Genomic DNA, 23389 nt, shown 5'->3' with positions numbered 1-23389 from the left:
ATTACTCTATTTTGGATTCATTGAGTATGCCCATAAGAATAAATCTTAGGGTTGGACATGGTAACATATATGTACTTCGATCAATTTGCTTTGAGTTTTGAACATTGCTGCCACTGCTGATGGTTCACAGCAACTCTAATATACCCAATTTTAATGTGTCAGATCTGTTATGCATCTGGTTAACACAACCGTATGATGCCAGCATAATGTAAAATGTCTTAGTGTGAAAGTGGGACTTTATCTCCACAATGGTTATATGGAGGGAATTTCTACCTCTGTACCTATGGACAAAGGTATCTGCCACAGATCTGCTCAAAGATGGGCTCATCTTAGTTCACTCATGACCTAGTGTGGCAGCTGTGGCCTCAGAGACTCAGCCTGCTTGATTAGTGATGGTGCTACCAAGCCAACTTTGGTGGTGGGCATTGATGCCTCTGAATCGGAATACATTCTGCAGTATTGCTCCTTCCAAGTGTTGCTCATTAAGGAGGAGCAACAATACGTCAGCTGAGGGAGGACATTTGGTGTAATCAGGAGGAGGCTTCTATGCTCATGTCAGAAGACCCTATGGTGTTTCCAAGCAAACATAGAAGACTTCCAGGGCTACTACCTTCCATCTGTTTCTCATTGTACTTCCATCTCGAGTGGACAAAGTGCACCCAGGGAGTGTAATGGAGGTTGTCTGTCAGGTGCGATTTTGTCAGTATGACAATGCCAGTTTGTGTTTGACTAGTCTGTGGGACAGCTCTGCCAATTTGGACAAATGCCTGCAGAAGACTTATCAATGTTCACTGGGCCAGAAGTGATGCTACTGTGTCCAAATGTAATGCACTAGTTTTATCCTTATTCTGTTTAAAATCAGCAGTGATGATACAACTGATTGTCCTCTGAAATGTCGCAACAAGCTGTACAGTCTAGGGGCCCACAATCTTTCCTCATAATTGTTTCAGCAACACATCATTCCAAACAAAAAAAGTTCTAATATAATTTCCCAAGGCAAACATTAATTAAATGCATTCAACTGCAAGCTATATTACCACTAATATTAATAAATGTGTCAAAAACTTCAGAAGATGCCACATATACCAAACTTATTTATTCAGGTTCATAGAAAAATCCATGTGCGTTCTTTCATTTTGTCAGTTTTCACCTTTACTTGTTGGTTTACTATCACTATTTACTATCACCTCAACTCTAAGAAATGTTCTCAGTAAGCTCAGAGAAATGATAAAGTTCATAATCAATTCAGAATCAGAATCTGATTTATCATCACTGACTTAAATGACATAGAAATTGTTGTTTGTGGCAGCAGTACAGTGTATTCTAGTTTCTGGGCAATGCAGTGCACAGCACTGAGTTTTCTGTTCTGTTGGAACTTCCCTTTCTAAAATTTCTCAAGATATTTACAAAACATTCTGGAGGATGTCCCTTGTGGAAGTCTAATGATCTTAATTAAGTCTTTTGAAAGCTTTAGAAAGCTATTGTTTTATAATCAAGAAAACTAAATGGCACTGGTAGATTATGCATATTTTAGACATTCTGAATTGCATTAATTATTTTGAACATTTGCACATTTTTTAAATGGACCTATTTCTCAAACGTGAGCATTTATGATTATTGTTATTGCCATCATTAGGTATTCTGGAGTTCATTAGTATAGCAGTGGGCCTGGTCAGCATTCGTGGTGTAGACAGTGGACTCTACCTCGGAATGAATGAGAAAGGAGAGCTATACGGATCGGTAAGTGCACATCTGTGTTTTAGATAGTGATAGTTAAGGTTGATATGAAGAAAGATAACTGAATTGTTTATTAAAGTAAGTAGCTAATTGTAAAGAAGTTGAGAAGAGTTTAATTCCAAATGATGGAAAAGGAAACACAAAGAGAAGAACAAATTAAAGCTCTTTTCATGAAAACCACATGTAATGCAAACAGTTTCAAGGCTGCTTTATCACACTATAGATACTGTATCTTTTTTCGTGTCTATCTAGGCTCTATTTCAAAATGATCCAGCGCGTTGTTTGCCAACCTTTGAGGGTCAATAAAGCACCAGAGTCCCGTCATATTGACCTACAGACTGTGACTTTAAATCAAAAGCACATTTCTTTCTCATTACTGTTCTTTTCTTTCCTCTGCTCTTGGTGCACAATTCTGTTACATTTCTCTGGTTACAATTTGTGTTTCCAAATAGCTCAGCATTTAGTACAATTGTTGACACACTTCCATAAGCAGATAGGTTGCCAGAGCAGAATGGTACAAGAAAATGCCAAATGTACAGCCATGAATAATCTGACCTCTTGTGGAACCTTCCTATTTGTATAAACTACAGCAAATAACTTTCAAAATAACTTCATCTTGTAGTAAAACTTCCAGGATAATCCACACTTACTTACTGACTCCAAATGCAGGCAAACAATAACCCTATTTAGTATTATTCAAACTTAACTGATGAATAAACTTGGAATGCTGTCTGCAATGAATTATACTGTATTAAGCAAACATAAGTTCACCATGTTAACAAGGTGCACCCGCTACCTAATTAGCCTTACAACTTCCAAGTGAGTGGAAATGTTCAGGAAAGAACAAAAATTAGACCCCCCTTTTGTTCCTCTGTCAATGGCTGTTTTTGCCATGTTTGAGATTTTCTTGTTCCTGATTTCACTGTGCATACTAATACATAAAAAAATTTGATTAAACCCTTTTGGACATTGTTAAAACACTCCCAAACCTGACAAGTTGCCAGACACAGCTTGATCTATTTATCATTCCATTTTGTTTTCTGTTATCAAGCAAGTTTTTCAGTAGGGTTACTAATGTTCTATTAATTCCACATACCTCTATAAACCATAGACTTGAAATGTTGTCTTTTGAAAATCCAAGTATTTATATATTTTGAATAGCCTTTACCTACTAATTTAGTTACCTCCTGAAAGAATTCCAGTAGATTCATGAGGCATAACATAATGCATCTAAAACCACATTGGCTGCCATTTATGGTCTTATAACAGTTCTGAAAATCTGAAACAAAACCAGAAAATTCTAGAAGCATTCAATAGGTCAGTCAACATCGGTGGAGAGAGAAACAGTTTTCTATTTCTGCTGAAGGGGTCATTGACCTGAAATACTGACTTCTCTATGCATGACTTAGTGATGGGCTAGTGTTCTGACTTCCTCAAACTACCTCCACTCCTTTCAGTCCCAGATTTCAAACAAAAATCTTCTCGAGACCTTTCCAAAATTCTGTCCATATTAAGCACAGTCCTAAGTCTTCCAACACTCCCAATGCAGCCTCAACCACAACCCCTCACCATTGAAATTGTCTCAAACTCATCTATCTCTTTCTACCAAAATGTTCTCATGATGTAACCCTATTCAGTTTTCCAAAATTCCAAATCAAAGTCTTCCAGCCCACATTAGTCTCAGGCAACACTTTCCTACCACCCGCTAACCTCACCCCACTTCTTCCATCAATTTGCCCAATAAACCAAGGCCACACCTACATGAAGCACATTTTTTTCTGAAGCCCAGTTCCATTATTTCCACTCACCCATGCTGCGATAGCAATTACACAGCCTCTTACAGGTGACATTATAACCCATAAAGAAAGCTGTCAAATCCTTGTGTATATTTATTCATTTTCTGTAATGGGAATATTTATTACACAATCCTAAATTTTCTTGAGGTGGTGTTAAGATGCCTTTTTAAACTGCTGTATTGTGTGGTGAAGCAACTCCTGGCATCATCGGGTAGGGATTTAACTTCAGCACTGATGAAAGAATGGTGTTACGTTTCAAACCCAGGCTGTTCAACTTGTAAGGGAACCTGCAAGTTGCGATGCGCTGTAGGTCTGCTGCCCTCATCTTTGGCAGTAGAGATCACAACTTCAGAAAGTACTGTTGGTACAGCCATAATTGCAGTGCATTTCGCAGACGATACACTCTGGAACAACAATGCCATGAGGATGCAGTGATTAAATACTTGGGGTAGATGCAAGGATATCAATCAAATGGGCCACTATGTCCTGGAAGGTGTTGATTTTCTTGACCAGTTTTGGAGAGCTGCCATCCTAGCAAGTGGATAGTACTCTATCACACTCCTAATTTGTGCCGTGAAGAGACGGAAAGCTTTTGTGCAGTTAGGAGCTGAGTCATTGGCCACAATAGGCTCAGTTTTTCACCTGCAGCTGTGTTTATGAGGCTGATCCAGTTCACCGTTGACACTCAAAAATATTGGTGATTGGGGATAAATAAACTGGTATGATCTTCCTCTGTCAAAAATAGTTTGTGGCTGGTAGTTGAGCAGCATGAATGTGAATTCATGCTAAAGGGTTTTGGCCCAAAATATTGACTGTTTATTCCTTTCCATAGATGCTGCCTGGTCTGCTGAGTTCCTCCAGCATTTTGGTGTGTTGGTTGGGCTTCCAGCATCTGCAGATTTTCTCTCGTTTATGAGTTAACTTGCTACTTCTGTAGACCTTCCTCTAAGCAGGCAAAGGACTGTTTTATTGCATAGATATTGCAAATTCAGATGGTCAGTCTTCGACGTTTGTACAGCGAACATTCCTTCTGATGACCTTAAAGTGGTTATATAGTGGAATTACATTATACTGTAATGTGAGGCTCTTGCTGAAGCAGCTGAAGATAGTTGGGAAGGGCAAGAAAACTGCTCATGCTGGAAATAAATTAAAAAAATAGAAAATATTGGAAATACACAGCAGGTCTGGTAGCATCTGTAGAGAAAGAATGCTCGATGGGAGGGAGAATGAGTGAGAGAGAAAATATTGATAGAAGAAAGTGAGAAGATTTCCAAAACTGTTGGAGAACAAAAGGGATGGAAGAGACAGTTTACATTAAAATTTAAATCAGTCATCTTAAAAATTGCCTATGCAAGAGCATTTGTTGAAAGTGAATGATCAGATTTAAGAAAGTATTTCTAAAACAGGCTGAACATCGAGCATTGTTTATCCGGTGAAAATGTAGTTATCCCCCTAAAGGTAAAGAATCTGCAGATCCTCTTAGAATTCTTAAAAAAACAAATAAAGGGAAAAAAAATTGAAAAATGCTTCAAGCCGTTCAGTTCAATTAAGACATTGTTATAATATCTGTAGAAATAAATGGGTTACAGTCTGCATAAAATTGCATAACATGTGATATGCATGAGATTCTGTTAGAGAATTTAGATCAAACACAAAGTAGGCAAAGACCTCTAAGCTAGTTACCACCTTTATTTTGTGAATTCATGTGGAGACGTTCTGCACGTCTCTGCCAATGCAAGGCTACAATTTAAATTTATACAGTCAATCTAATCACACTAGGCCAGCCAGACTCCAGACACTGCTTCCACAATTTACACAACATTAACAATTGCTCAGAGTACCAAACAAGTCATGTTGCCTCTCAGATGATGAGCACCTATACAACTGGTCTTCATTGATGACATGGTCTATTGTTAGTTAGTTCCAGGAAGATAGACCTGTTCAGCTTCCCATCACACCATCCCTATGACCCAGTCCTCAAGCTTAATTTTTCCACCAGAATATTTGATTACTCAAATCCAATCCTGTGGTTTAAGGTGGCTTACAGGAAACAAATCAACTATTTTATTTGCAATGTGGTTGGCACCCGTCTGTCTTGAAGGACAATGGGTGATCTCCATCATCGTCATGAGTCTGGTCAGAAAGTATGGGGATCCTGAGATGCCCAGTCATCAAGAGCCAACTTTGGCCTCACCAGGTTCAAAGGTTTGGCTCCAGCTCGGCTGCAGGAGCTGCCGGTGGGAATATGACGTCCAGCCACCTTAGGGGCTCCACTCTGTCCTTGCTGTCTGGGTTTACCCCCATAACCTTCAAGTCTCCCGAGGCTGCCCACAGGCAGTGGGGCTATTTAACCATAGCTGGGGATCTGGTTCATGAGCACCAGGGCATGTCCATGCAGCGGTACTGGTGCCTGCGTGCTATGTGTGCAAGGGCCAGACTTCCACCCCATCCTCTGTAGTTCAACCTGAGTCTGAAAGTTGTTAATTTTCAGTGTGTCGCCAGCGAGGAGGCACTACACGAGGCTTGCTGTTGGCGAGGCTATGTGCTAGCAGGGAGAGACAACACATTCAGCATTCATTTTTGCAAGACTGCTAGCCAGCAGTGGGAGCTGGAAGTGAGAACAAACAAGCGCTACCGCTATACTACCACACTAGACACATTACAACAACCATTTTGACACTTTATATGCATTAACTGTTTGCATATTATGACATAAAGTACTTCAAAGTGAGCAGATTGGAATAAAAAAGGAAGTGAGATAATTTCCCGTTATCTGTACATAGTTATGATCATAACCAGAAAACAGAAGTGTTAAATCCCTAAACAAACGAGCAAATCTGCAGATGCTGGAAATCCGAGCAACACACACAGAATGCTGGAGGAACTCAGCAGGCCAGGCAGCATCTAGGAAAAAGAGTACAATTGGCGCTTTGGGCCGAAACCCTTCAGCAGTCCTGCCAAAGGGTTTGGACTGAAAAGCTGACGGTATTCTTCCCCTGGATGCTGCCTGGCCTGCTGAGTTCCTCCAGCACTTTGTGTGTGTTGTTAAATCCCTAGAAAAGCTCTGAACAAGAGGGTGTGTTGAAAGGAGAGGCGTACAGGGGGTAAAGCTGTGAGTAGGGTAGAGAATCAATCATGTTAAAGAAGTGAATTTCTGGGTTCTCTATATTCTCTTTATACACCCTTTCGATGTTTATTATTTGATTAAGAAATGTAACTTCTAGCATCACTTGCATTTTGTTTTAAAGTACCTTTCATAGCAATTGCATGTTTTTTAAGCAGATAAAATGCAAATTAATTTTATCTAAAATTACAAGTATTTGGAGAATCTAGAGAATTTCCAGTGCAATTGCATAATGTAAATTCATTCTCTAAGAATGAGTTCCTAACCTGGGGTCCATGGACCCCTTGGTTAATGGTAAGAATCCATGGCATAAAAAAGATTGGGAACTCCTGCTCTAAAGTAACCCTTGCTGTTGGAACTGGGTTAATAGTTTTCATTCATGTGTACAGGTTACTTTTACTCTGGATCTGTACGCATATTTTAAGTGGGGTGTATTTAGTGAGAGTACTTGGCTGGAGACAGCACTTCGGTTGCCTCTGCAAGATATTTCTTCAGTCTTCTGCCATATAGTGTTGTGTCTGATCTGTGCGTATTACTGTAATGCATTGTCTGTTCAAGTACGTATGTCACATCCTTAAACCTCGCCAAATAAATGCCACCTTCTGGATCCTTGAAACATTACACCGAAAACATAACTTACCCATGAGATAAAATTGTCTCTTGCTCAGGTGCGCTCTTAACAGTTTTGTATATCAGAGTAAGTTTTCTTGTAATGGACGGCCAAATAGATTTACCAATGTGGAAAACGTTACTTACACCATCTGAGACATTTTGCTGAATGAATGATAGTGATATAGCCCCTAAAGCACATTAAGTCAAATGTTTCTTTATAATAAAATAACAACTTTGCTTGAAAAGCATTTTGGAAATAACAGTTAGTGCAACATAGATCTGCAAGCATATAGATAATATAACCAAAACATTTGAGAACATCAGGTACCTATTTTAGAACATCAGCCTACTTTGAAACAAAGAGAACATTTAATACAGTGAAGGTGACATAAGTATTTTCATTGCACTGTGCCCTGTGCTCTGAGCTTTAAGAACTAAGACTGTCCCAACATTATTCTGTTACCTAAGATCAGGGTTGTGCATCCTGCAGGGAGTCGGGTTGGTGTGCTGCATGGGTCTCATCAGCCTGAGTGAGTCAATTCTCATCATAAGCATCTAAAATACCTTCTCACCTGAGCAGTGGGTGTCTTTTTGCTGCTGAAATTAACATTATGATAGTGAACAGAATACACAGAGTTCCTAGCTGTTGCACAGTTATGTAAAGCATCTCTAAGTGGCTGTTAGGGATGGTTTTACTCAGTGTACAGTGATGAATTTGATCTATGTATATTTCTATAAAGCATTGTCTGTTCACTGACATTTTATGGAAGAATAACCCATTGAGGCACTTTCGGGTTAGAGCTCGCATGTGAAGAGTAGCTATTTGATTGAAACATGAAGAATGGCCAACACCCTTAAAATGTGTCACATATACAGACAGATTCTGGCCCTTGCCTTAAAACAAATGATACTGTTTTTGGAGCAAAAAAATGTTAAAATCAATCTTTCTACTTTGTCCAGGTATCAGATTGTGAATTAATTTCTCCACAGGAAAGCACCATAGAAACTAATTAAATGACCAATCACTATCAGGTACCCTGTTGTTTCCCCGCCTTAGCGATTGCCTTTCAGTTATAATAAGGCAATTAATACGTGAATTTCTTCTTTTCATTTTCAATTTGGTTTGCAGTCATTTGGATGGACTTGTGCAAGATGGAATGAAATCTGATACCTGTCTGAAAAAGTTTTAACACAGGAATGCAGCAGATAGTGTTTTCATAAACACTGATGAGAATCTTTATCTCCATCCAATAGGAATTTCTTCCCTGTCACTATTTCTGAGACTTTGCTCCCTGTAGCTGGTACAGAAACTTATTGAAATTAGATTCATGTTTCCCGCAGAGCTGTGAACAAGCATATATAGCACTTGAACTATGGTTTACCATTGAAGTTAAAAAGAATTGGTTAATCACAAACAACTCTCTCCAGAGAAATGCTGGGATAGTAAATGAATAGATAAAGTCAGCAAAAATGTACACTTTTCACAATCTAGCTGGCTCCTTCTCTTAATAAAATAGCAAGGTGTAGCTTTGGGTATTTCTTGGAATGATACACCTGCTAGTACAGAGGCTGTATGGGTGACTTTCATGTATCACCTTAAAAACATACTGATAGGCATGCACACAGATAGAGGAATTTATTAATTTTATTTCCTCCACCTCTAAGATTCCTGAACATGTCAAATTATACACCTGCACAAGACATAGGAGCAGATTCAGGCCATTTGCCCAACCAATCTGTCATGGCTGATTTATTATCCTATCCTCAATCCTATTCTCCTGCTTCCTCATAACCTTTAACACTTCGGCTAATCAAGAGCCTATCAACCTCTGCTTCAAATATACCCAGTTACTTGGCCTTTACAGTTGTCTGTGGCAAGAAATTCCATAGATTCTCTACCTTCTGAATGAAATTCCTCCTCATCTCTGTTCTAAGTGGGCGCTCTCTGTTCTGAGGCTGTGTCCTCTGGTACCAGACTCCCTCACTTTCAGAAATATCCTCTTGACACCTACTCTTTCTACGCCTTTCAATATTCGATAGGCTTCAGTGAAATCCCCAGTGAAATCTCCCCACAGAGCACAAGCCCAGAGCAATCGAATACTCCTCATATATTAATCATTCTTGTGAACCTCCTCTGGGCTGTTTCCAATGCCAGCTCATCTTTTTTTAGATTAGGGGCACAAAACTGCTCAGATTACTCCTGAGGGAAGGCCTGGCTTACAAGGCTGAAATGCATTTTGGCAAAAGTGGACAGGGAAGAGCTTTATGAAGGTAAATCTGTGTGTGGAAATGGGGGACATTCAGGGATCGGAAGAGTGATGGTTCATTATAAATATCTAGGAAAGGAGAGTGAACTCTGAATGCTTGACTTCCTGGTCAAAGAGAGATGTTCAGATAACTATAAAGCACATAACGAGCTACTGAAAGACACAGACAATTCAACACAGTGGAAAGGTGGGGAGGGATGCTGGGGGGCAGGATAAATCTAGAAAGATTAGAAAGATTAAGTTTATTCAGCATTTACAGGTTAAACAAATCACAGAAAATCACAAGTACATGAAGTAAGAAGGACTAAGTAGCATGTGATCTGACTATAATTTTCTAATTGGTTAAAAGTGCAATGCCAGAGGCGTGGTTTGTTGTGGATATGGTACCATTGTTTGAAATGGGAAGATGTAATAGACTAAGTACATAACTACAGTTAGTCTGGCATTTGTAGTGACTAAATTGTTATGAGAAAAGCCTGAAGAACAAATTAACATTTAGAGAAGCACAGGTTAATTAAAGGTATACAACAATGATTTGATAAAGAATCTCATCTCTGATTAGCTTAATAGATTTTTTGAAGAGGCAATGGTGTTGATGAGCTCGGGCACTTGATATGGTATACATAGATTTTAGCAAGGCTTTTAACAAATATGGCAGATTGGTTAAGAAAAAAAATTGGGATCCAAAGGCAAATAATAAATTAAATTCAGAATTAGTTCAATAGCAGAACAACACTACCATAGGTTTTGGGGTTTTTAGTCAAAGGAGGGCTGTGTGCAGTGGATTCCACAGGGTTTACTTCTAAGCTCTTTAATTTGCAGTACCTAAATATAAATGATTTGGGCAAATGGAGGGGCTATACTTCAGAAGTGTGCTGACTCCAAAATTGGTAGTGAAGTTAAAGAGAGGGAAAAAGTTCTTGGCTACCTGAAGGTTTATGTGGACTGGGTAAAGAGGGCACAATGTGACTCGTGTAATTCAGTGCAGAAAATGCAAGTAATGAAACTGTGAAGGACAAACGAGGCAAGGTTAGCTCCAGTAAATGATTGGCACTGAAAAGTGTAGATCTTGGAATGCCCATCTCAGATGTCTGAAGGTGGACAAGTTCATTAAGATGACATTTGCAATACTTGTCTTTATTGGCTGAAGCATAGAAAGGAGGATTTGATACTGCTGGAGAGAGTGCCGAGGAGATTTGAGGATGTTGTCAGGGCTTGTGAATTATTGTTATGAGGTAAGACAGCTTAGCTGGCAATGCTTTATTTGGAAACAAGGAGACTGAGAGGAGATTTAGAATGTGTTTATAAAACAAGCCTAGCATGTAAACACGTACAGAGAGGCAAGTAACCAGGATCATAGATTTCTTACATGGGAGATGAATTAGAAAGATGGAGGATAACGAATGGAAGTGATTTGGAACCCAGGGCCTGAAAGAGCGGCAGATGCAAAATCCCTCCCCATATTTAAAAAAAAATCCCAGGATGAACATTTCAAGTGGCATAGCCAAGAGCTGACAGACAGGATTATTTTTGACTAGTATGGGCATAATGGGCCAAATGGTCTTATTTAGTGACACAAATTGCTATCATTCTATGTAATGCTTCCTGAATTTTCCCTTCATTATTGCTTTCATGAAATTTGTCCAAGTATCAATCACTTGTGAGGAATAAATCTAACATTCTTATTTTAATATCACGTTACTCCTATAGAGCAAGCCTCACTTTTTCATTCTATTTCAGTCCTCCTGACTAATCTTGTGGCTTCCAGATGTGTTTTGTAATTTAGGGCTCAACAAAGATCAGGCTGCTCTGCTTGCTGCATTAAACCTACAAACACTGACCCTGTAGAAGTTAGATTTGAGGCTAAGTCTAAAACCAAGTCTATTTTAGTAGAGCTAGAATCAGCATTCAAGACTGAGGATAAATAGTGTTTTTGCCTTTTTTTAATACTTCATTCTTGAAGACATTAGGTCACCCTGGTGCTACAGTTCAACATATTTTCTGAATGTTAATAACAAGGCAAAGGGAAGGCTGAATTTCCAAGCAAAAATATGTTTGTTTTTTATGGTTAACCTGTGTGGATATATTTGAATGCTAAGAATATGGGAGATTCTGCCTAAAGGTTCCTCTACCCCTCTCTAGTGCCAGTGGCCCAGTAATAATTGAGAAAGAGGAACCTCCCGACAGGATGAAGTCTATGTACAGGATTGCAAACCCAAGCCAGATCCGCCTCACCCCTCCATCACAACCACTCCATGACCAATGAACACATTTGGCAAAGTTTCTTCGGCCAGAATCAAAGACATAAATCTAGAATTTGAACACTGTTCATTGAATTCATCAGTTGGACTTCTGAAGTCATGGCATAGCCATGTAAGTTTTATTTTTTCCACAAATATTGGCTGGTAGAGTTGGAGTTATTTCACCATTTCAGCTGGAACTGGATTGGGAGTGGAAAGATGCTAATCTAACATTGAGCAGGAGCTTCCAATGAGCCCCGCAGATTTACATTGGGGAATATTATGGTCAGCAACTAAGGCTTAGAAATAGATTGCCGTTTTTGCAAATGCTGCAAAGATGACATTCCCATTGTAGACGCCAGGCCTGAAGAAATTGGTCTGCAAAAAAAATAGTGACTATAAATCTCTTGAAGCAAAGTACATACAGTACATATTTCAAAAGAATTGAACACCATGGAAAACTTTATTCATGACTGCATTTCCAAACAGAAAAGTGTAGATGTAGAATGTATCCTGATTGTTGCAGTAAATCAGGTGATTATTCATATTCTTACAGTTTAAGAAGGCTGAAGTATCTGTTGACATTTTCTATTGCTTGAGATTTACTGCACAACATGTAAGATGTTAACTCTGATCTCATCTGTAATCATATGCTAATTGTAATTCATAATTGAAATTTCTTACTATCAATAATTAAAATTAAGAAAACCAAGTAGCAGGCATGATATGGACATGTATAAGCATCAAGCACCCCTAATCAACATTTATTTCTCTTGGTGCTTGATGGGGCACTTGCTGCTGGATCAGAATCAGAATCAGAGTCAGGTTTATTATCATCTCCGGGTATGGAGGGTCCAATGCTCAGGATTGAGAGGGGCTGCAGAGGGTTGTAGACTCCATCGTGGACACAATGCTCCCTACCATCAACGTCATGTTTAAAAGATGCTGCCTCAAGCAGGCGGCATCCATCATTAAGGACCCTCACCATCCGGGACAGGCCCTCTTCTCATTGCTGCTATTAGTGAAGGAGGTACAGGAGCCTGAAGATCCAGCCTGAGTGTTTCAGGAACAGATTCTTCCCCTCCACCATCAGCATTCTGAGCCGTTCATGAATTCACACTACCTTACTGTTCCTCTTTTGCACTATTGATTTATTTACAGTATTGGAACTTAATCAGTTTTATGTCTTGGCTGTACTGCTGCCACAAAACATCAAGTTTCATGAAGTATGTCAGTGATAATAAACTAGATTGTGATTAGTATCATTGGGAGTAGAAGTACAGCTCGGTGATCAGACTTCCCAAGGTGAGGGCATGGAATAGCACATTAGGAATTCTTGATGGTGGTGTAGCAATGGTCTGTTGTTTCCTCTGGTGTTGCAAGTGATCTGTTGATGGTAGTTGCTTCGTGATTTTTTTCAGGCTGGCCTGGTTAAAGTCTCCCAAAATGATGGTGAAGGCGTTAGGGTGCAGTGTTTCATGCATGTTGACCCCATTACTCAGATCATCTAAAGCCTGATTGACATTGGCCTGAGGTGGAATGTAAACTGCTACCAAAATGACCCCAGAGAACTCCCATGGTAGGTAAAAAGGACAGCACTTAACTGCTAGATATTCCAGGTCTGAAGAGCAGAATTGCCACTGATATACTTGTGCACCAAGAAGAGTTGATCATGAGGGATAATCCTCCACCTCTGCTTTTGAGAGACTCTATAGATCTATCCTGACCGTGTATAGTAAACCCGCTGATCTGGATCGCTGCATCCAGTACAGAACAAGTTAGCCAGGATACCATGAAACAAAGGACGCACGCAGTTCTGACGTCCCTCTGATTCAGTACCCTGGCTCTGAGATCATCGATTTTATTCACCGGAGACTGCACGTTCGCCAGCAAGATAGTTGGTAAAGAGAGTTTAAAACCCCATTTCCTTAAACATACTTGTAACCCCGCACTTCCTCTGACGTGTCCTCCGTCAGCACTTCCGACCACAATCGGTGTTGCTTCAGTCGGTTTTACGCAGCGATAATTTGTTTAAACACATTAAGACATTTTTGTTGACTGTACTGACCTTGGAAGCAGTTGTGCTTTTTATCTGAAACAGGAATATTTAAACATATCCTTTGAGAGTACTGCTGCTACTGGAGTGGCGTCTAGGCGCTCTGGTAGGTTGACCATTATACCAAGCACCGAGTCTGCAGAAGGACCTGGACAGATTAGGAGAACGCCCAAAGAAGTGGCAGATGGGATACAGTGTAGGGGAGTGTATGGTCATGCGTTTTGGTAGGAGGAATAAAGACAGAGACTATTTTCTAAATGGGGAGAAAATTCAGAAATCAGCTGCAAAAGAGTGTGAAGTCTTGTGCAGGATTCCCTAAAGATTAATTTTCAGGTTGAGTTAGTGGTAAGAAAGGCAAATGTAACATTAGCATTCATTTTGAAAGACGTAGATTATAAGAACAAGGACATAATACTGAGGCTTTATAAAGCATTGGTCAGAATGCACTTAGAGTATCGCGAGCAGTCTTAGGCCACTACCTAAGAAACGATGTGCTGGCATTGGGAGAGGAACAGAGGAGGTTCACAGTGATACTGGGAATGAAAGGGTTAATGAATGATGAGCATCTGATTGCTCTGGGCAGGTGCCTGTTGGAACTTAGCAGAATGACTGAAGATCTTATTGACACCTATTGAATATTGAAAGAGCTGTTAGACTGGATGTGGAGAGGATGTTTCCTGTAGTGTGGGAGTCGAGGACCAGAGGGCACAGCCTCAGGATAGAAGGATATCCTTTTAGAACAGAGATGAGGAGGAACTCCTTTAACCAGAGAGTTGTGAATGTGTGAAGTTCTATAGATAGCTATAGAGTCCAAGTCATTGGGTATGTGTAAACTGGAGGTTGATAGGTTCTTGATTAATAAGGGTGTCAAAAGTTACTTAGAGAAGGTTGGAGAATGGAATTGAGAGGGCTAAGCCACAATGGAATGGCAGAGCAGACTCGATGGGGCAAATGACCATGTCTGACCCACCATGGAAGTACTTGTTCAGGTGCAGTGGTCCTCTAGTACAGCATTACTCTTGATAACCAATAACTTAAATAACTTAAAAGCTGGTGCCTGAACCTATTATGTGCTGAAAATGGTAAATCTAGAACTTCAATAAATTAATCAACAATATATAAAACCTAATAATTTTTACAAATATTATTTGATAAAACATCTATTTTCTTACCCTGTTTTCCCAGTTTTCACACTATAGATGACTGAGAAGACAACCGGATTACCTCTCCCTAGTCCTTTGCCAGAATTCCTTCTTTGTGGATTCTAGGAGCTGTGTGTGAAGATTAATCAAGAACAACTCATTTTCTGGTTTTCCTGCCTTCCCAATGGGGAAAGGGCTCAGCTCCATTCAGATAATGAGACTGAATAACATATCATGGTTTGAATCAGAAAATTATTGAAAGGGACAAATATTAAACTGTTTTTCTTTTACACAGCTCTGTACCTTCTGCCTTTAGCTTCATTACATAACCATGTAGTGAAAACCCCTTCCAAAAGCTATTTATTAGAATGAAGAATTTCTTTGCATGGCTTATTGTCAGCTTCTTCAATATCTTTGTTCAAATCGGAGAACTGATGCCAGCAATTATTACTAAGCACAAATCCAGGGCAGAGACATCTTATCCAGTGTTAAGAGAGCACTTCACAATTTAGCAGATCTTTCCCTTTGGGGTGTGTCTGTTCATTCCCCTCTCTGGTTTTGTTTAGCAGCTTAGTAAACTCAGTTTACCTGTTGATTTGTCTGTATTTATTAACGATACAAATGTGATTAATTCTAGCTTCGTCATATCAAGACACCTTTTAAAATCTTAGGAGCTCTAAATATAGGAACTGTCCAGTCATTCTGGAAGTAATGCTAATAATAACAACTAGATTACAGCACATCTGATTATTTACACAGTTCCAGACGCTTAATATTAGTGCGTAGTTTGTCTGCTCTTTTGATTAGCAAAAGTCAAGCTAATCTTTTGATTAGCAAGAGTCCAGCATTGAACATTTTATAATTTAGAAACATTTCACCTTGTAGGGCATTTCATGAAATCTAATACGTTCCAATGAAAGATCTTGAAATATTTTGGTTAACTTATTTCTAGTATCAAATATATAAAAGCAATTAATGTCCAAAAATAACCAGGTTTTGATATAGAACTTTAGGTATAGAGGGGTTAGAGGAACAGAGGCCAAACCACGGGTTAATGTGGCTCGTTTGGTGGATGAATTGAACTGAAGCATCTGTTTCTATGCTGTATTATTCTAGGACTCTAAAACTAAAGACCTCTCTTCTTGTAAAACCTTTACTAAGTAAGAAATCACAGATGTCCATTTGTAATTGTGGTTTATTCCACTACTGATTCCATCAACCCTGATTCTATTAAAACAAAACAGGTAGATGTATGTCTGCTCAAATGTGTTAGTCCACATGAGGTATTTTGTTACAGTTGGATTGATGGGAACCAATCATGTTATAAAACAGTTCAGAATAAAATGTTTTTACTAATCATTCATTACAATTCATTTATGTTTAAAAATTACACGAAGCTGATTACAACCTAATGCTTTCCTGGTCTTAATTTTAAAAAAAAATATTGTTACTTTTTTCTGGAGTCACCGAGGAAACTCCATCCAGGCAACAGAATGTAAGTGACTCCAGCTTGATTCAGAGCATCCTACTTCCCCAGAAGGATCCAAACACAGACATCGAACTTCACACAGACAAATGTACCTGTTTTTGGCAACTGCTGCAGCTGACTGAACATTGTCTGAGACTATTGTAGCATTAGAGATTTTTATTGTTGCACATTTTTGCCAGAATGTGATCAATTTCTGCAGTGCTGTTTGATTGCTTAAATCACAAATTGTAATTTGTATCTGAGAAAGACAATCCTATGAGCATAATAGTTAAATAAAATGCTGCTTTTATAGCTAAAATATAGCTAGTTTTCTTAGTTGAACTTGAAGTTAGATTATTTTATTCAATTGTTCACCCAACTTGAAAAAAATAATAATACTCTCATGACCATGTGGCTCGGCACAGCTCAAACGCCATTTATAAATTCACTAGTCACACCACTGTTGTCAGAATCTCAAATGGTGAAGAGGAGACATACAGGAGTAAGATAGATCAGCCGGTTGATGGTTTCACAACAATCCTGCACTCAACATCAGTAAGGCCAAGGTAGATTTCAGGAAGTGAAAGTCAGAGAAGGTGCACCAGTCGTCATTGTGGGGTCAGTGGCTGAAAGAGTGAGTAGCTTTAACTTCCTGGGTATCAACATCTCAGAGGATCTATCCTGGGTCCAACAAATTGATACGATCATAAAGGAGGATTGCCAGCAGCTATGCTTTGTTAGGAGTTTGAGGAGATTTGGTATGTTACTAACAACCCTAGCAAGTTCCTACAGATGTACCGTGGAGAGAATCCTGACTGCTTGTATCATCTCCGGGTATGGAGGGTCCAATGCTCAGGATTGAGAGGGGCTGCAGAGGGTTGTAGACTTAGCCAGCTCCATCGTGGACACAATGCTCCCTATCATCAACGTCATGTTTAAAAGATACTGCCTCAAGAAGGCGGCATCCATCATTAAGGACCCTCACCATCCGGGACAGGCCCTCTTCTCATTGCTGCTATTAGTGAAGGAGGTACAGGAGCCTGAAGATCCAGCCTGAGTGTTTCAGGAACAGATTCTTCCCCTCCACCATCAGCATTCCAAGCCGTTCATGAATTCACACTACCTCATTGTTCCTCTTTTGCACTATTGATTTATTTACAGTATTGGAACTTAATCAGTTTTATGTCTTGGCTGTACTGCTGCCACAAAACATCAAGTTTCATGAAGTATGTCAGTGATAATAAACTAGATTGTGATTAGCATCATTGGGCTTCTTATTCTTACTCAGATGTGGTTAAGGTGCCCATATGGGAAAGATAGAAAAAGAAATCGCAGGCTTGCCTCCTCTACATTGGTGAGAACCGTCACAAACTGGGGGACCGCTTCATCAAGCACCTCCTCACCATCTGCCACAAGTGGGACTTTCCAGTGGCCAAACATTTTAATTCCAATTCCCATTTTCGTTCCAAAGTGTCAGTCCATTGCCCCCTCTTGTGCCAAGATGAGGCCATGCTCAGGATGGAGGAGCAACACCTTATATTCCATCTGGGTAGCCTCCAACCTGATGGCATGAACATTGATTTCTCCTTCTGGTAAACAAATTCCCGTCTCCCACTTCCTTTATTCCCCACTCTGACCTTTAACTTCTTATCATCTGCCTGTTACTTTACCCCTGGGTCTGCTCCTCCTTTCTCCTACGGTCCAGGTTCCTTCCGCTCCAGTCCTTGACCTTTTCCGCCCACCTAGTTTCACCTATCACCTTCCAGTTAGCCTCCTTCCCCTCCCCCCACCGTTTTATTCTGGCACCTTCCCCCTTCCTTCTCAGTCCTGAAGAAGGGTCCTCAGCCCGAAGCGTTGACTGTTTATTTATTTCCATTGACGCTGCCCGATCTGCTGAGTTCCTCTTGCAGTCTGTGTGTGTTCCTTTGGATTTCCAGCATCTGCAGACTTGCTTGTGTTCATGATTTGTTACTCTGGAATCTGTCACAACAGTGCATAAAGAGAGGCAGGGGTGTGCAGAGGAATTTAAACTTGACTGCTTTTGGAGAGCTATGTTAACAGGCGCATCCTGTACGCATACATTGAAAGGCACTGGTTCATAATGTGCTAAATGATGATGGTGGGACTGGTGCCCCTGCTGGCAACCTCCCCCCATCCTCTGTGAACGTCTCAGGAGAGAAGCAGAAGCAGCTGGGCCCTACAACCAGTTCAATGAAAACAACGTGAAGCACAGTGCTTCTTCAGATATGCTGTTGCCTCAAATTGTTTGGCATTTTAGGAAATATTTTAATGAAAGTATGCTATTTGTTTCCAGCAAAAGAATGTTTGATGGATTTTTAAAAATATTCTTGTAAATTGTGGGATTCATTTTCCAGAGAGCTCAGTCTTAGAGGATTTGCCAGCTTTTAATCCCAGTAATTTCAATGACATGAAAATCTGATGATATTTATAATCAGCATATAATCTGCTACTAGGAAGACAATCGAATGAAAGCTTAGTTTTTCCTTGGTTTTAATTTTCTTTAACTTTTCTATCATCTTGCAGGAGAAATTGACTGCAGAGTGTGTTTTCCGGGAGCAGTTTGAAGAAAACTGGTATAATACCTACTCCTCGAATCTTTATAAGCATGCGGACACTGGAAGACGGTACTTTGTTGCATTAAACAAAGATGGAAGCCCAAGGGAAGGGACTAGGACTAAAAGGCATCAAAAATTCACTCATTTTTTACCTAGACCCGTGGACCCTGACAAAGTACCTGAACTATACAAGGATGTTTTAAGCCAAAGTTGATGAAGACAATCCTTTACTTTGGACCACTGAAAAGCAACCACTATAATGGGTTCATGTGGTGGGTTCTAAACGATTAGCTGTGTCATCACATCAGCTCTACTGTTGCCAAACTTTGTCGCATGCATTGTGTATGGAGGCTTGGATGGGACACGCTGATTTTGTACTGCACTTACAGTTTGTCCTCTCAGAGGTGAGCCTGTGCCCACTTGCTTGGTTGAAAAAAAAATGTGTAAGAGGGAGGAATATATTGAAATGCCAAGGAGAAAGATGGCCTGATGCATGCTCCAGGATGGGACACGCTTTAAATTTTTTTGATCAGTTCTATTTTGTTGTGTATCAGCATAGCTGCCATACTTTGATTCATCGGGATATGGGCTGGTGACAAAGCTCAAGCTCACACTGCATTAATAATGGCATGGAGGACGCAAGCATACGTAAAAAGTGATTTAGATAAAAAAGAGAAACAGACAATTCCTCTACCAGCTCAATGGTACTACCCCTTAGGGCTTTAAGCAAAGACCTCTTAGTAAAGAAAACAAAAAAGTTAAATTTATTTATAGAAATTCCAAAGGCAACATTATATTTATTTTATATATTTATTTATTATATAGAGTTTATTTTTAATGAAATATGTACAGGCCAGATAGGCATTTCGGAAGCTTTAGGCTTTGTAAGTGTAAAAATGCCAGTGGCCACTATGAACCTATGGTAAGTTCATGTGAGTTAATGTAAAGGTGCATGAATATAAAAGGATTCCAGTAACCCCTCTGTTCTGAAAGTGACAATCTCATTTGTGCCCAGTCTATTGTAACACTATGAACAGCACTCATTATATTGAGGATCAGTTTTTTGACTGCTTGTTTCCTGACTGTCTCCCTGTCCTCCGCCCTCTCCTCCCCGTCGATTAAAGTTAAAGTTGGGTCTTCACATTTCTCCTTTGTCTCTTTTATATCCAGTTCTGTCAGATGCAGTTTCACAGCTCTGGGCTTATCCTTCATCTCAAAAAGAAAGACAACTGTTGCTGTTGTTTGATTTATTACCAAAAGCCTGCAGTTTTATAGCAGAGTTTGGTAGTAAAATATCCCAGTCTGTATTCACAGTTCAGCGTTCTCAGGACCAGTGTTCCTTTTCTGTATTATATTCATCAAGAAATTGGAAAACTCCTTAAACTAAAAGCTGAGTAATAGACAAAAGGTTTAAAGAAAAGAAATCCTTTTTTATAATAAATATTACAACATCATTCTTAACATAGTTTTACTGAAAAAGGTCATCTTCTGGACTAGAAATGTGTGAACTTTTCTGTAGCCTTGGAGGGAATGCTGAAGATTCTTGTGTTTTTTTTTTAAATTCTTTGTGCAAAAACATGTTTTACAGCCTTTCTTAATATTGGCTCTGAGCAACAACAACTATGCGATGCATTAGCTTGATTTTTTTTTCAAGAATTCATTTCTACGGTGGTAAAAGTAACATTTAAGGGATGAAGATGATGACGTTTCAAGTGATACCTGGAAAAACTTGCTGGCAATAAGGTGCCCAAGCCTTTGCCTTTGTCTGCCAAAATTAAATTGGGACAGAATTTGGGGCTTCTATTTGGCTACAGAAATGAAATTTGACAAAAAAACCTTCAATCGAACAAGTTAATCTAAAATGTTTAAAGACTAAAATGCAACAGCGTCTTTAAAAGAAATACTTTCTTGACTTTGACAGTGCCTCTGCACTTAGACTGCACCTCTCACTTTCTTCAAAGAATATTCTTATAACCTGAGTTACAATGCAGAAGTTACAACTATTGACCATTCCTAAACTGTTTTGGACATTTATCAAGCGAAAGCATTAAAGTTCCTGAGGTAATTTTCTACTGGATCCTTGTCCGTTAACTACCTGTACATCTTCTAAAATCATTTAAATGTTACAACATTCCAGAGTGGTACAGTCCAAGAGATATAAGAATGAGCAAGATAGACCGTTGATGACCTGGAATGTTTACCTTTCAGGTGTCTTTGGTTTTAGTGTTTGTTTAGCTATAGCTACTGGCATTACCCATTTGATTTCCCATTAGAACACTTTATATTTATACAATGGCTTTTTCTTAGTCATACATCCCAAGGCATATTTGGGGAAATGTTATCAACAAAACTTGATCCTGAGGAATAATGAATGTGATTAGACCCCTATCAAAAAGATAGATTTTAAAGAGCATCTCATCAGAGAAAATAGAGAAGCGGAAAGGTTTAGGGAGGGAATTTCAATGGTGGAGACTGATGTAGTTGAAGAACGGGACGGCATATTTTATGAGGTGCACCAGAAGCATATTGTATTTAATTTCTTTTTCTTTTCACTTCACCCATGTCTTGACACTGTTTTGCACTGAGCATCTCAAATGATTGTTACCCAATCCATGGAAACGTTTGTTTTTTATGCTGCAGTTTATACAAATTGTAAGAACAATTTGATCCCTTCCTTCAGGATCTGATCAATGAATTTGCGAATAAAGTCCATATTCAACATCATATTGACTTTTAGGGTTAATAGCTGCCAACTATTAAGTTGGCAATACTCCAACATATCATGGATTCAAATTCTTTCAGTCATTTATGAGTAAATATAATGGGGAGGGGGGAGACAAGCAGCAGGCAAGTCACACACCCAGCTGACCATCAAATGGAGTGGTTTTCTGATAATAATGCACTACAATTACAATCTGTATGCTTTGGGTCTATCTGCAACACGTGAGGACACAGCAGGGTTAATGCAAGCCTTGTTAATTTGACCACTTGTAGGCAGTTAAATGAGTATTGCTCTGAAAAGCTCTTTTATACCAGGCTGTTCTGAGTAGTGGGAGGAATGCAAATGTTCTTTTACCTTTGGGGCTAAAGTAGTGACACAAGCTTGATGAACTAAGAGTTGTAAAAGATAATAGTAATGTATAACAAATATATTTTATTCTGAACTTTGTTGATGTATCTGCCATATCTAAGCATTTATTATATAATGCCATGGTTTGATTTCCTGAAATGTGATTGGCTGGTAGGTGTGTATTATTGCATAACACAGCACACCTAATTAAGTATGTAATTTAATTAATAAATTAATATTGGACTATCCAAGTATATCAGATGAATGAAAATGTTTAAATATGTAGGTAAGGGTCAGTTATTTCGGACAACCTGTTTAGCTTGCCACAAACCCCACTTTTCAAATGCACTTACTTGAACAGAATGTGATTTTTAGCGGATTCAAAATGAAACTGCATTTTGTTTAAATCCAGTTTTCATCTCCTCATTTCTGACTTTATAGTATTTGCTTATCTTCATATACTCTACAAGTTAGTAGATCTTACATTCTTTATGCTATGACTTAACATTATCCAAGACTGACTTGTGAAGTAGGATTCAAGGAGAGCTGTGGGCTTTGCATTTACTTTTAGCATGGCCTTCCACCTAGTCCCTTAACTGCGAAGGCAACTGACCAACACAGGTGGTTTCAAGCCATTGTGGCTTGGCAATGTTCACCTATACGGAGAAGAGTTGAGATTGTTACCACTCTTGTTATTGGCTGGGGTTTCTCATAAATGCAGCATTCTTTTCCCTGTTGAAGGTCTGATTTTGAAGTGAACTTCTATGAACTTGGTCAAAAAAATACCAAAATATGCAAATCCAGATGTTAAAGTCACTTTTCAACATTTCAATGCATTATTCAAACTCAATAATTTAGATGTACTTCGGTCTTTTTTTTCCCGGGTAATATCGAGCTCTGCCTCTCTATTCTGATCTTGTGCTCACAATTATTGAAATTATAATCTGCTGGTGGCCAATCCAATGATCTTTATTTCCTGTGGGAAAACCAATTCTACCTTTTCTATACAATACAAGACTCTAAGCTACAAGACTCTAAGCTATGTAGGAAACTATAAATATATACCTTGCTGAACAATGGCATCAGAACATTGAGAAACTGAATTGTTTCTTCCATCTTTGGATATTGTGAATTAAAAACACTTCTTGTTCTTAGCTTTGTCCATTTGAGGGTGAAAGGTGGTATTTCAAATGAATCTCTTGCAAAAGCCATATCAGAGGAAACGAGAATTGATGGTAAAAATTGAAGAAAAGGTAAGGACGTAGTGAAGCCATGGGCTGGGTATTTAAAATTTGAAGCAC

General features: G+C 39.1%; 1 protein-coding gene across 5 annotated transcripts in view; it reads left to right on the top strand.

The window, feature by feature from the left end:
- Nucleotides 1–23389, top strand: part of LOC132391266 (fibroblast growth factor 9) — a 69677-nt gene that overhangs the window by 42794 nt on the left and 3494 nt on the right. For 4 of the 5 annotated variants that reach the window (XM_059964208.1, XM_059964207.1, XM_059964206.1 and 1 more), the window contains exons 3-4: nt 1637–1740; nt 18987–20159. In XM_059964208.1, the coding sequence (XP_059820191.1) occupies nt 1637–1740; nt 18987–19232 (350 nt within the window). In that variant the 3' untranslated portion in view covers nt 19233–20159. Of the gene's footprint in view, nt 1–1636; nt 1741–18986; nt 20160–23389 lie in introns of those variants that run through there. The other variant, XR_009511151.1, reaches the window with a different exon arrangement.

The sequence above is a fragment of the Hypanus sabinus genome, chromosome 3 (assembly GCF_030144855.1).
Source record: "Hypanus sabinus isolate sHypSab1 chromosome 3, sHypSab1.hap1, whole genome shotgun sequence".
In the NCBI taxonomy this organism is placed as follows: Eukaryota; Metazoa; Chordata; class Chondrichthyes; order Myliobatiformes; family Dasyatidae; genus Hypanus; species Hypanus sabinus.
The sequence above is the reverse complement of the archived record's forward strand: the minus strand, read 5'-3'. Positions and strand labels throughout refer to the sequence as shown.